Source organism: Hemicordylus capensis, chromosome 2 (assembly GCF_027244095.1).
Source record: "Hemicordylus capensis ecotype Gifberg chromosome 2, rHemCap1.1.pri, whole genome shotgun sequence".
Taxonomy (NCBI): Eukaryota; Metazoa; Chordata; class Lepidosauria; order Squamata; family Cordylidae; genus Hemicordylus; species Hemicordylus capensis.
The window spans coordinates 111,176,398-111,189,973 of NC_069658.1; the positions used below are offsets into that span (position 1 = coordinate 111,176,398).

The 13,576-nt window shown below is 43.1% G+C and overlaps 1 protein-coding gene across 1 annotated transcript; it reads right to left on the bottom strand.

Moving 5' to 3' along the window:
* Nucleotides 1-1,802: 1,802 nt before the first annotated feature.
* LOC128341801 (relaxin-3-like) lies at nucleotides 1,803-6,050 on the bottom strand. The gene is made up of 2 exons (XM_053288346.1): nucleotides 5,590-6,050; nucleotides 1,803-2,493 (listed from the first exon to the last, which is right to left on the bottom strand). Exons 1-2 carry the CDS (start codon nucleotides 5,855-5,857, stop codon nucleotides 2,129-2,131), a joined length of 633 nt encoding a protein of 210 aa, XP_053144321.1. The 5' UTR covers nucleotides 5,858-6,050; the 3' UTR covers nucleotides 1,803-2,128.
* Nucleotides 6,051-13,576: the final 7,526 nt, after the last annotated feature.

The following is a 13,576-nucleotide window of genomic DNA, read 5'->3' on the forward strand; positions in this document are numbered from 1 at the left end:
GGTAATCTACCACCTCAGCTTTCCTCATTATGAGGCCAGCCCTGCTCATAACACCTGTTTGAATTAAAAACAACAGCAACAATAACAACCCTGGCCAACATGATGTGCCGAGTACCAGCGATGGTGAGAACCATGCCAAGGCTGTGAACTTGTAAGGAAACCTCAATGCTCTTGAGAATAAGTGGTTGTGCAAGCAGTGTTGCTGCAGTTATTTCCATTACAAAGATGCTTGTGCAATCACTTGTCCTACAAGTCCACGTCAACTTTGGTGTGGTTTGCACTGTCTCCATCCCCATGCACTGGAATGTTTACCATTTTCCTACTTAAACTAAGAAGAGTAAAATTCTCTTACCATAATTATCTGTGCCGGTATGGTCTCTATGACAGACATGGCTAAGCAGATACAAACTCTGGTGGGTTCTGCTGAGTTGCCACATGCCCAGATGTTGCTTATTTTAACCCTTTTTTGACATACTGTCATGGATTGCCGAGTCTAAAATACAGTCAATGGGAAAGGTCAAGAAAAAACCATTTTCACAACCAAGAGCTACTTGGAGGAAGGACAAGACATACTAACATGATAATTATGTTGTTTATGATCAGATGAGCTGAGCAGTGAAATGCATCATCTACAGGCAAAGTAGAGCAGCGTTTGCCAACTGGTAAGCAGTGGCACACTAGCCAGCATGCCACACTGACTCACTCTATGTCTGCACTCCCCGCTTTTGAAGCTACCACCTTCCATAGGCAGGAGGGATGGATGCAGCCTTTCCAATGCATCGTGGGGCAAGTTGGCTCCAAAAAGTGGGGAGTTTAAACACCCCATCATGGGGGCCGAATTGCTCTTTTCAAGGAAATGTTCAGGAGGGACACGAGGAGGAGGAAGCATAGACACAGGGGCGTAGCAAGGTTGGAGTGGGCCCAGAGACAAGATTTTAAAACGCCCCCCCCTCACTGAAGCTCAGCTCATGAAGTAAAGTAATCTTAAAAGAGGCAAAAATTGTATATATATATGTGCCACAATAGAACACCATCCTAAATTATTTTTTAAAATGTTTTGTAAATTGTGGATGATGCAAGTCATTTCATGGTACTAGATAAAGACATGCTGTTCTGGTAGCTCCAGGTCTTAACACTCACATGAATTTTGGAGGAGGAATACAGCTGAAGGAAGCCCGGGCGGGTGCGCGGCTGGGGGAGTCAGTCATGTGACTTGCCTCTGGGGGGGCCCCAAGGCAGTGAGCCCCCAGACAACTGTCTCCCCTTGCCCTATTGTAGTTACGCCCCTGCATAAACAAATAATTAAAAATCACACAGTGGCTTTGCTGCCACAAAAAAATGTTTTGTATGTATTGGGGTGGGGGTGGGAGAGCCTGCATGTCCCAATTTTTTTAAAAAATGTGCACCTGGTTGAAAAATGTTGGGAACACTGAAGTAGAGATCTCTATATGCTCTGGTGGTGTCCTCAGCTACGCAGGAAAGCATTATTTTGTACAAGAGAGTGAGATAAGCACCAAAAACTCCTCCTAATGAGGGCTATGCATGGACAAAGCCCTAGTGTAGGAACAGGACATGACAAAACTTGAAAATCCCAACAGCGATATAAGCAAAATGGGGCACTTTTCAGTAGCACAGTGATGCAGGGGCGAAGTTTGTTTGATGGTAATAAGACATTTCCAGTTTTAAGTCCATCTTTTAAGGACGGGTTAGCATAACATATCCTGCTATCATATCTCAGGAAGAGATATCCTGAGTCATACCTGGTAGCTGTGAACCATACATATACAGCCACACTACTCATACAGACTGTATACATTTTAATGAAAGGTTAATTTTCTCCCTGTGGTGTTGCAAATATGTTACAACATTCAGCATAATTTTAGAACAAAAATTAAATGTAAGAAAACAATGCTTCCCACTCTTAAGTACAGTGAAACAAATAAAAGTGCAAGAGATAGTTTTGATGACAAGTTATGTGTGTTTTTACAAAAGACTGCGACATTTTCAATTACTTGGAGACATTGACAAACTCTTTTCCTCTTCCTACACACAGTATTCATTCCAATACCCTGCAACTAGCACTGAAAACCTGTTCTGAAAAACTAAATGCAGAGAGAAAATTGTAATCTTAGCATAGTGTACTAATCTCATTTTTGGTACATCCCCATTTACAGCACATTCCAGCTACTCCCATAGAGAAGTCACGTTTTCTTCTGGGAGTTTTGACCCAAGGAAAGTTATTTGAGCCCAGCGAATTGGCCATCCCTGTTCCATATTGGCTTTTGTGGGCGGCATCCTCTACTTGGTGGATGTATTCACTGAAATTATCAGTAGGAACATATTCATTATAATCATCATATAAATTAGACGTGTCTTTCAATGACTGTTTTCCAGTTGGTTGACTGATACTTTGTAGCTGCTCTAGTTCAGGATCCAAGAATGACTGCAACTCCATGTTCTCCAGTTCTTTGTCATTGCTGGTTTGAACAAACTCTGTTAAGAAAAACGAAATAATTGAAAGGTTACCCAGTGAAAAATGTCTGTTCAGATGTCTAGATCAGTGTTTCTCAACCACCGGTCCCTGGACCGCTGCCGGTCCCCGAAGGGTTGAGTGCCGGTCCCTGACTGGGAGTCAACCCACCCCCAACTGAAATCAAGGCACTCACTTCCTCAATTTTGCACATGGCACGGAAGAGGAAGAGTATCACGGAGGCATGGGACCCTTCTTGTGCCTTGCCTCCACGTGCTGCTGAGATCTTCCTACAGCTATCTTATTCCCTATCTTTACAGCTTCAAACTGTATGCGATGCGGGGGCATGGAGGAAAAAGTATGGCAGTGGGCGCCACTTGAAGGGCTGCTGGTTCTTGCATGCTCATTGTTTGCAGCCAAAGGTTGGTTGATTGAAACCCAGCTGCCTGTTGTGGTCGAGGCGCCTTGAGAGGGAACACTGTTTCCCTCTTGCATCAGTGGGGCTTGCTTGTATGTTGTTTTCATTGGCCCCATGTAGCTTTTGAATTTTTCTAATGGCCCAACATCCCCTCTCCATTGAGTAATCACAAGCACCTCCACTCCAGACATACTGGAGACAAATTTGTTCACCCAGGCTTTTAGATTCAGGGGTTCTCAACCTTGGGTACCCAGACGTTGGTGGACTTCTACTCCCATAATCCCCAGCCATAATGGCCAAATGCCATTGTTGTTGGGGGTTATGGGAGTTTAACTGAGGGACCCAAGGTTAAGAACCCCTAATATTCAATGTTTGCAAAAGATTCCAAATTTTTTTATTTTAATGCTTATATTATTTTCATTCTAAACTGCCCAAAGATGCAAGTTTTGGGCAGTATAGAAGTCTGATAGATAGACAGACAGACAGACAGACAGACTTGAAACCCCTTTACTAACTCCTGGTCGGGAAACTGTGCATGAAGAATGTAGCGGTCCTTGAAACGCTGCACGAAGGACCGGTGGTTGAGAAACACTGCTCTAAACCAAGTTCTATATCGAATCCAAATCCATGAGCAGCAAACAAGTGCTGCTAGAAGGAATAAGAAAGATTATGCTTCTGTAATACTGAAAGCATTAAAAATGGAAGTTTGTAAAAATTGTTGGTGTTTTGGTTTTAAGTTTCCTCATGTGTTGTATCTAATAAGTGCTGCATGCTACATGTCAATAACTCATTGTTCCCTAGTCTCACCTTCTGACTCATTATAATAGTTCTGCTACTGTCCTTTGGTCTACCCTTGATCCTTCTACTTTTCAAAAGGGAGAATCCAGCATGCCTCTGCTGCCTGGGTGCTTGTCTGAGCCACTAGAAGAAATACTACTGATGCTCAGGGATAAGCAAAGTAATGGGGATACCTTTTATTGGTCTAACCTCTTCCGGTGAGTTGGCTAAACCAAGATCTAGAAGCATACACTATGAGTTCATAGTCGTATTGCTTTGCAGTTTCACCCCTACTGACTTTCTCAGAAAAGTTGTCATCAGCAAACAATTTTCTATTTATTGCCTTTAAAAAAAAACATAGAGTACATCAAATCATGGTGTGTGCATACATGTGGCATTTTCTTCCCATGTATTTAAAAATAGGAAGCTACTCTCATTTGCACACGGCTTACCAGTATTTGAAGACCTCATTTCAAATTCAAGGTGAAACAACCAACAACCAGGAGCAATGATAGCTGAATACAGTGCATTCAGTTTTGCTTTCTGCCTGTTTGAACTTTACGAACAAAGAAAATTCATTCCAATTTTTATTTGTTGTTCACTGGGTTTGAAATGCCTCCCACTACTCTGTGTGGTTTTACAGATATCGATATGCAAATTATACCAAATTTGATTCTACTGATTCAGTTATGCTGCCTGTATCCACTGCTGAACACACGCAACAACGGTAAGTAAAGTGTTAATTTTATTTTTGTGACCTAAAGAAACAGTGCGAGATGATGAGGAAATACACTACAGGGCAAGGGAAAGTAAAATATATGGTTCTTCCTATGTGTTCCATTGGTGAGGCACTGCAAAAAGTAAACAATGTTCAGAGATGGTAAGATTTATTTCCTGCATTTCCCCCCCTTATTATTTTGTGATAATATGCCCAAGTCTCTCTCTTGAAAGACAGAAATCTGGGAGTTTGTACTGAGTAGGTGAAGTTGCACAAGAAGCAGGGCATTCACTAGTCTCTCTCTCGCGCTGTACCTGGCAAACCCATTTAAATGAAAAATAGAAGCAGCTTTCTCCCTCTTTCCTCTGAATACCGACCGACATCCAGTCTAAGTTACTTCATAATACTCGAAAGCCATGTTCTTCCTTGTAAGTTGTAAGGCTCAGGGGCCAGTGGCTGCTCCCACCCACCCTAACTGCTTGCTCCCTAATTGTTTATTGGGCCCGTGTGAAGCTTTGACTGAAGCGGAAGACTCCGCATAGCCCTCTCCATGCAGAGCTGGCCATTCCCACTGTGCAGTGCGGCGCTTTGGACAGCACTGGTGGGGCTCCTTTACGGAAAATGGAGCCCGCCTTGAGCCCCGGCATCAGCTGGGAAGGCATGCACAGAGTGCTGGGAAGTGTCGCCCTCCCCAGCACTTCCTTCACAGAGCAGACGAGAGGGGTTTTCGGCTTTCTTTAATTAAAGGGCCCTCTCGACAGCAAGAAAAGCAGAGTTAGTGGGCAGAAGTTAACACAACGGGAAATCATTCTCTCACGTTTAAAACGAGTCTCTCACGTTTTGGGCCAAAGCAGCCACCTCTTGGGGGGAAAGTGAGGCTCACTGCTCTAAAGGTCTCCTCCATCCATTGCAACAGGACTTCTTCAGGAGGAGGTCATGGTCAGCCACTTATTTTTTGCTCAAGAACAAAGTACACGAGCTGGCAAGAGAATGGCAAGATCAGGATGAGAGGGGGAAGCAGTCAGTCTGAAGCGCACTAGCAGGAGTGTCAGTGGAAAATAATAAACACACGTGTGTGTGTGCGTGATATGTGGGAGGGTGTTTCTCTGGCGCTCCTGGGCACAGTTTCCCTGCGGCCTGCTGCAGATGGGGAGAAGCGAGAGAGCGCGTGCCCCTCTTCCCTTTCCCGCCCACTGTCCGCCTTACCTGCGCGCGCCCTCCCCGGCTGTGGCGGCGACCAGCCCCTCTTCCAGCGGGACCCTCCGCAGGTAAAGATGACGGCGCGGATGAACTCGCGGCCGCACAACTTCACTCCAAACTCGCCAGCTCCGGGACTGAGGGCGGCCCAGCGGCCCGTTGGGGCCCCAGCCGCCGCCGCCGGGAAGCTCTGGGCATTCAGCTCTGCCGGCAGGAGCAGCAGCGCCCCTGCCCCCGCCAGCAGGAGGAGGAGGAGAAGCGGCCCCTTCGTGCCCATGATGACAGACACTCCCTCGCGCACTGGCCGGGCTCGGCCCCGCCCCCTTCCCTAGAGTTCGGCTGCCGCGACCACTCCGCACAGCCGCCCTGGCGCCCCACTCCTGGCCAGTCTTCACCGGCTCCACTTTATAAGCGCCCGTCTCAGCCCCCTCTCTGACTCATCGCCCCCTTGCCCGACCCGCTGAGGGGAGTTGAACTGTGTGTGCCTCCCACACGCCCCCTTTGTGCTGCTGCTGCTGCTGCTACTACTCATTTCCTTCCTCCAGTTTCTCACCCACCGACTGTCCTCGTTAATTTGATAAGACATATAGAAGCCACTGCCAGATGGCCATTCAGTTAGGAGGGAGGAACGTCTCGTCTATACCAGCGTCGTGATTACAATTGTTGAATTGTTCTGTGAGGCAAAAGGGAAAGAGGCCGCGTGGATATAGGAGAAATATCCTATATCCTGAAAGGAGTAGTCATCTTAGCTATTGTGGTATAGGAATAAAGTAGAAATCTGCCACTTGGTTGTGAAATCTCAGGCAACCTGTTTTTATATGGTATGTTGACCACCACGTTGGACTACCAGGAGAAAGGCAGTCTAAAAAGGTTTTTAAAAGAACTCTGAAGGCTCTTTTTTTTTAACCAGGCCTTTTTAACTTTTTAACTTTTGTAATTTTAAATACTGTAGATTGCTTTTGTTTTTAGGCTGCTTTTTGGCATTTTAATTGATTTTAATGTTTTGTGTTTTTGTATTGTTTTATTATTGTGAACTGCCCCAAGACTTTGGTTTGGGGCGGTATAGAAATGTATTTATTAAACAAACAAACAAACAAAAATAAATAAATAAAATATATTAAGAATGAATGAATTTGTCTTTAACTACAGGCATGAAAACCGAGTTACTTATAGTTTATCCCATTTACTACATATCACCACAGCAAAATATCTGGCAGCATTACAACTAAACAAAATTAAGCTACATCAGTTAATGACTTTTATGTGGGAGAAGTTAACTGTTTAATATTTAGTGTTTCTAGACCATTTTAGAGTGTTCAATGTGTTTTGCAAACATCATCTTCTTGTAATCATTGTAGATTACCTACCAGTTGGTGATGCAGTGGTAATAATTCTGGGGACTACTGTTACAGGTTGTATTTAGTGCAAAACACAGTTGCACATTTACTAACTGGGATCAGCTGCATGCAACATTTCCATCAGGGCTTGAAACAGCCCCTGTGGGTTGGCATCCATACTACTGACCAGGCCCTGAGCCCTTCTACAGCCCCTTCTGTTCCCTTTCTCTGGTGGGAAGAGCTTGGAACCTGGTCTGTGACATCAGCTGTCAGGCACCAGAAGAGAAGCCCATAAATACTTTCCCAAATACAGTATATTGCATGGCCTTTGTGGCTGAGGATTATGGGAGTTGTAGTCCAACATCTGGGGGCCCAAGGTTAAGAAACCCTGGTATATTGTATTGTAATTGTAAGTAAATCTCTTTGGGAACCAGTTCTGACTGAAAGTAGGGTCATGTTAAAACTAAACATGTTTAGTTTGGTTTAGTTTAGTACATGTTTATAAAATAAAAATAAATGTCAGGCAGCTTCATGAGCTTCTGGTCTATTTGTGAGCACATGTGAAAGTGCTGGTTTTCACATTTAAAATTCTAAACATCTTGAGATTAGCATACTTGAAGAATCTCCAGCGTGGTATAGTGGTTAGATTGCTGGACTAGGACCGGGGAGACCCGAGTTCAAATCCCCATTCAGCCATGATACTAGCTGGGTGACTCTGGGCCAGTCACTTCTCTCTCAGCCTAACCTACTTCACAGGGTTGTTGTGAGGAGAAACTTAAGTATGTAGTACTCTGGGCTCCTTGGAGGAAGAGTGGGATATAAATGCAAAATGAATAAATAAATAAATAAATAAATAAATAATAATAATATAATTAATAATATATGCCCAGATTTGAAGATTGTCTTTGGAGGCCCTCCAAAGTTCCATTGCCATCTGAGATGAGTAGTGGCTGGAAACAAACAGGGCCGCCTCAGTTGCAGTACCCCACATTTGAAATGCCATCCCCAAAGAGATTTGCCTGGCACCATCTCTGCATTCCTTTTAGCACCAAGTGAAAACATGTTTCCTTTGCTCAGGTCTCTTAGAGATGTTTTATGCTGAAAATGCATCTGTTCCTCCATTTTTGCTTTTTTAGATTTGATGTTTTAGTGTTTATATTTGAAAATGTATTATTCATAGTCAGCATTATTATTGTATTGCATATAGGGGAGTAGGGTTGTGACATGAGTTCAGGATAGAGATAATGTTTTATATTCATTCTCCACCTTTTGAGTGCTATATTACAAAAGGTGGCTTACAGTAACGGAGAGTTTTAAAAACATTCAATTGAAAAATTTAAAATAGTATAACTGCCACAGTTTCTAAACATAGTTGAGGTTAAAACATTAAATTAAAGCCATGCAGAAGTTAAGACAGGTCAGTTTTGGGCCAAAAATGAGTATCTTCAACTTTCTTTTAAAAACAGCCAAGGACACATAGCCTAATAGATGTCCTCAAGGAGCCTGCTCCAAGGCATCTAGCCACAATGGAAAATGCCTTTTCTCTGGTTACTGCCATATGAACCAAAGACAATAGTGGGCCAGAGTTCAGGGCTTGAGAGGAAGGTCTTACATTTTACATGGCATGGGCCTTCAATATCTCAATCAGATCCATAAAGGGATTAAAGATTAACACCAATGAGTGGTGGCCCAGTGCCACAGAACACCTAAGGCAAAGTGCCAAATGCTGCCCCCCTCATGTACATCCTTCTCCTTTTCCACACACCTCTAAGTTACCCCTTTTTCTCTCTCTTCATGGTAGCAATAGCCACAGCTTGTCTTGGTGAGCATGAGCATGAGCCTATCTCCTCCTCCTCCTCCTCCACAACCAATACCTCCCCGCCCCCCTTGTGGTGGGAATAGCCATCACCACTGTCTATGCCTGTGGTGTGTAGACTAATCACAATCTCCTCCTTTGTGTGTAGGATAATCAGGATTTCTAGTATTTCGAGGTTTCTTTCTAGATTTTCCTTCTCTCCCACTTCTCAGTGCAAAGAACAAGAAGGAGTAAGAACTAGATGGGATCTTTCACCAGCAAACTATTTATCCCATATTACACTCAGCAAATTCCGGTGGGCATTTACAAGGGCAAGAACAAATTCTTTTCCCTCTGCATTATTAGCCGGGAGATACAATGGTGTTCCCCTGGAAGAACGCTACTGTAGATGCGGCAGTGGGGAAATAGAATCCATTGAGCATATTCTATTATCCTGTAAAATACATAGGCAATCGAGGGAGCACTTAATTTGACCTCTGGTCTGTAAACAGCTGGATCAATCTGCTGAACAACTTGTTAAATTTCTACTCTCTGATGAGGATGTTTTAAATTTTAACTCCGTAGCCAAATTTTGTTACATTGCTCTTAAGACGTATAATGAGAACCTATAGAGTTTCTTATAAATTTGTTTTGCCTTTTGCATGTATGGATTGTTTGGTCTAGGACCGTAAATAAAACTTGACTTGACTTGACTTGATAAAGAAGACCAGGACCAATTTCGAGCAGCTTTTTGCTTAGGGATGACTATGTTGCCACTCTGCTAAGGGCTGCTTCAGTGGTGGGAGTGGCCGAGGAAAGCAGCTAAGGTAATAGGGGTTATACCAGTACTCTAATAATTACCTATTACTACTGCTACAGCATGTATATACCACTCTTCAACCAAAGTTCACAAAGTGGCTTACAAAGAAAAATGCATAAATAAAATGGTCTCCTGTCCCCAAAGGGCTCACAGTATAACCACTTGAGATGATCACTTCACCTCTCCTCATGAAAGGGCGACCCCTGACACCAGCACTTTGAATTTGGCCCAGGAGGAAGCTTACAACCAGTGAAACTGCTGTAGAGTAGGTGTTGCACTCATGTAGCGACAGCTCTGGATTAACCATAAGGCAAAACAAGCATGTGCTTAGGACATCAAGGGAAGGAGCGGCACCAGAGTTTCCCCTCTAACTATCATTCCCTTAACTCTTTCACTGAACATAACAACATAAGCACAGCCCTGCTGGACCAGGCCCAAGGCCCATCTAGTCCAGCATCCTGTTTCACACAGTGGCCCACCAGATGCCGCTGGGAGCCACAGGCAGGAGTTGAGGGCATGCCCTCAGTCCTGCTGTTACTCCCCTGCAACTGGAACTCAGAGGCATCATGCTTTTGCGGCTGGAGATGGCCTACAGCCTTCCAACCAGTAGCCAATGATAGACCTCTCCCCCATGAAGTTATCCAAACCCCTCTTAAAGCAATCCAGGTTGTTGCCTGTTGCCAAGTCTTGTGGCAGAGAATTTCACAAGTTGATTATGCGTTGCATGAAAAGTTACCTCCATTTTCTGGTCCTAAATTTCCTGGCAATCAATTTCATGGGATGACTCCTGGTTCTAGTGTTATGAGAGAGGGAGAAGAATTTATCTCTATCCACTTTCTCCACAAAATGCATGATTTTATAGACCTCTATCATGTCTCCCTTCAGTCATCTTTTTCCTAAACGAAATAGCCCCAGGTGTTGTAGCCTTGCCTCATAAGGAAGGTGCTCTGACCCCTGATCATCTTGGTTGCCCTCTTCTGTACCTTTTCCAGTTTGACAATGTCCTTTTTGAGATGTGGTGACCAGAATTGTATGCAGTAATCCAGGTGTGGCCGCACCACAGTTTTGTATAAGGGCATTATAATATTAGTAGTTTTATTTTCAGTCCCCTTCCTAATGATCCCTAACATGAAACTGGCCTTTTTCACAGCTGCTGCACATTAAGTCGACACTTTCAATGGGCATTTGCCATTTTGTCACCCTCTCTCCCAGTTTGGAGAGATCCTTTTGGAGCTCCTCACAATCCGTTTTGGATTTCACTACCCGAAAGGGTTTGGTATCATCTGCAAATATGGCCACCTTGCTGCTTACCCCTACTTCTAGATCATTTATGAATAAATTAAAAAGCACGTGTCCCAGTACAGATCCCTGGGGGAACCCACTTCTTACTTCCCTCCATTGTGAAAACTCTCCATTTATACCTACCCTCTGTTTCCTGTCTTTCAACCAGTTTGCCATCAACATATGTACTTGTCCCCTTATCCCATGACTGCTACGTAACGTTTCCTCAGGAGACTTTCATGAGGAACTTTGTCGAAAGCTTTTTGGAAGTACAGGTATACTATGTCAACTGGATCACCTTGATCCACACACTTGTTGACACTCTCAAAGAACTCCAAAAGGTTTGTGAGGCAAGATTTACCTTTGCGGAAGCCATGCTGGCTCACTCCCAGCAGGGCCTGTTCTTCTAGGTGCTTTACAATTTTATCCTTGAGGATGCTTTCCATCCATTTGCCTGGAACGGACGTTAAGCTAACCAGCCTGTAATTTCCTGCATCGCCTCTGGATCCCTTTTTGAAAATTGGTGTTACATTTGCTACCTTCCAGTCCTCCGGTACAGAGCCTGATTGCAGGGATAAATTATATATTTTAGCAAGGAGGTCAGCAATTTCACATTTGAGTTGTGGACTCTTGGATGGATGCCATCTGGCCCTGGCAATTTGTTAGTTTTCAAGTTTTCCAGACAGTTTAGAACATCATCTCTTGTCACTTCTATCTGCCTCAGTTCTTTAGCCTCCTCATCCCCAAAAAGTCTGGTTCAGGTACAGGTATATGCTCTGTATCTTCTGCCATGAAGATGGACACAAAGAACTCATTGAGCTTCTCTGCGACCTCCATATCCTCCTTAATAATCCCTTTTACTCCCTCATTGTCTTATGGTCCAACAGCCTCCCTGGCAGGTTTCCTGCTTCTGACGTATTTAAATAAGTTTTTATTATTCCCCTTGATACTTTTAGTTAAATGTTCCTCAAACTCTCATTTTTATCTGCTGTGTTTGACTTTACTCTGCATTGTTTAAAAACATTTTCTTTGGCTCAGTGAGCAACTAAAGTTTCGAGAAACTCCTAAAGTATGTATCTGAAGGAAAAAGTCATTGATTTGTGAATGATTATTGTAAAGAGCACTACAAAATATTGATGCAACTTCATGTAAAAGATGGTCGTATGTTATGATGTCTGACCTTGAAGATGAATTTTTCCCCTCAATCATTCAATCAATTTTTTATAAATAGTTGCGGCTATTTATAACAAATTATAGGCAGTGGAACTGTTTTGTTTTACCTTTTTAAAATTTAAATAAATATTAAGGTATAAGTAAATAATTTGCTTGAGTCTTAATGTCTTGTCAGTTAATCAATGGAGGGGGCGAAGGGGGGGCACCATGGTTGGGCTGTTCTTAGGGCATCAGTTGCCCTTAATCCAGCCCTGTGTAGTGACTTGCTTCCACAAGCATTCTTGTGGAAGCATTCTGGACAGTCTTCAAAGGCAGGCCCAATGTAGAGTGTACCACACGTCTTAGCCTCTACACTAGCCCAGATCTCTAGCAGCAAAGGCAGTTTATCATTGCTTACATATTGTGACAGACCCTGACACTTTGTACAAATGCAAGGTCAGAATTTTAATTTTCTCCTGTTTTACTTCTGCAAGAATTATCTGAGAGGAGCTTGCTTTCAGGCATCTATTAGGCAAAAGGTTGAGGTTAGCATCTGCCTTATCCTAGGTATTTACTCAGAAGAAAGTCCCACTGTGTTCAATTCAGCTTATTCCCAAGTAAGTGTGCAATGATTTGCAGCCCTAAATGAATTGTTTTCCTTTTTCTGCTCTAACAAAACTGTAGAATTCCATTTTCTGTGGTACTGAATGTGCCAAACAATGGCAAAAGCCATGTAGAGATGTGATGAGCTGACAGTCAGATATTGTTTATAAAATCCAGCTGCAGGATATTGCTTTAAATGCAACCCCATTTTATTCCACAGCATGTTAGCCAACAACTTTCATTCAGTCATTAAGGAGATACTGTGCAATAAGGGCACTCTCTAATTTAGTACAATATTAGAAATTTTTTATCCTAGAACTTATAATGATTAATCTTCCAATAACCCTCCATTAGCTTTTTTTTGTACTGGTACCTAATAAACAATTAAGGCAAGCCAGCTGTGTATACGGATACGAAAATTAATAAATCATTTGTACTGGAATTGTATAGCTAGGGGCAAAACCAATATGAGATCCTTAACTGTGACAAATTTAACAGTCTAATCCTACCTTCTGACCAAAGCAAACTGAGTGGCATAGTAGAAATGGCATGTAAGTGCTCATGCACAACAAAATGCTCGTTGCACTGTATGAGTACAAGATATTTGAGGTGCACACAGTTATAACACATCAGCTGCTGCCAAAAGGCATCATAAAGGGAAAGAGGGATAAAATTATTCATATTCTCCTCTGGATTTATGTATTATTTTTACATTTATATCCTGCTATTCCTCCAAAGAGCCCAGAGTAATGTATATGGTTATATTTATTCTCACAACAACCCTGTGAGATAGGTTAGGCTGAGAGATAAGTGACTGGCCCAAAGTCACCCAGTGAGTTTCATGGTTTCCACAGTCTAGAGTACCATTTAGTTCTGTTTGGTGGGATCAGTTTCAATTGTTGTAGTTTGAAGATGTGGACAGGACAGGGTACTTGCAGGTGCACAACTTACGATGTGTCTTCTTGCCGAGATGCCATGTTACCAGGTTGCCCATGCGGCACCATGTGG

What these genes read in the sequence shown, in the direction of transcription:
- LOC128341801 (XM_053288346.1), bottom strand. Translation starts at nt 5,857, where the DNA reads ATGGGCACGAAGGGGCCGCTTCTCCTCCTCCTCCTGCTGGCGGGGGCA. An exon ending in GCCGGGGAGGGCGCGCGCAG is followed by an intron (nt 2,494 to 5,589) that starts GTAAGGCGGACA and finishes TTTTCTTAACAG; the next exon opens with AGTTTGTTCAAACCAGCAAT.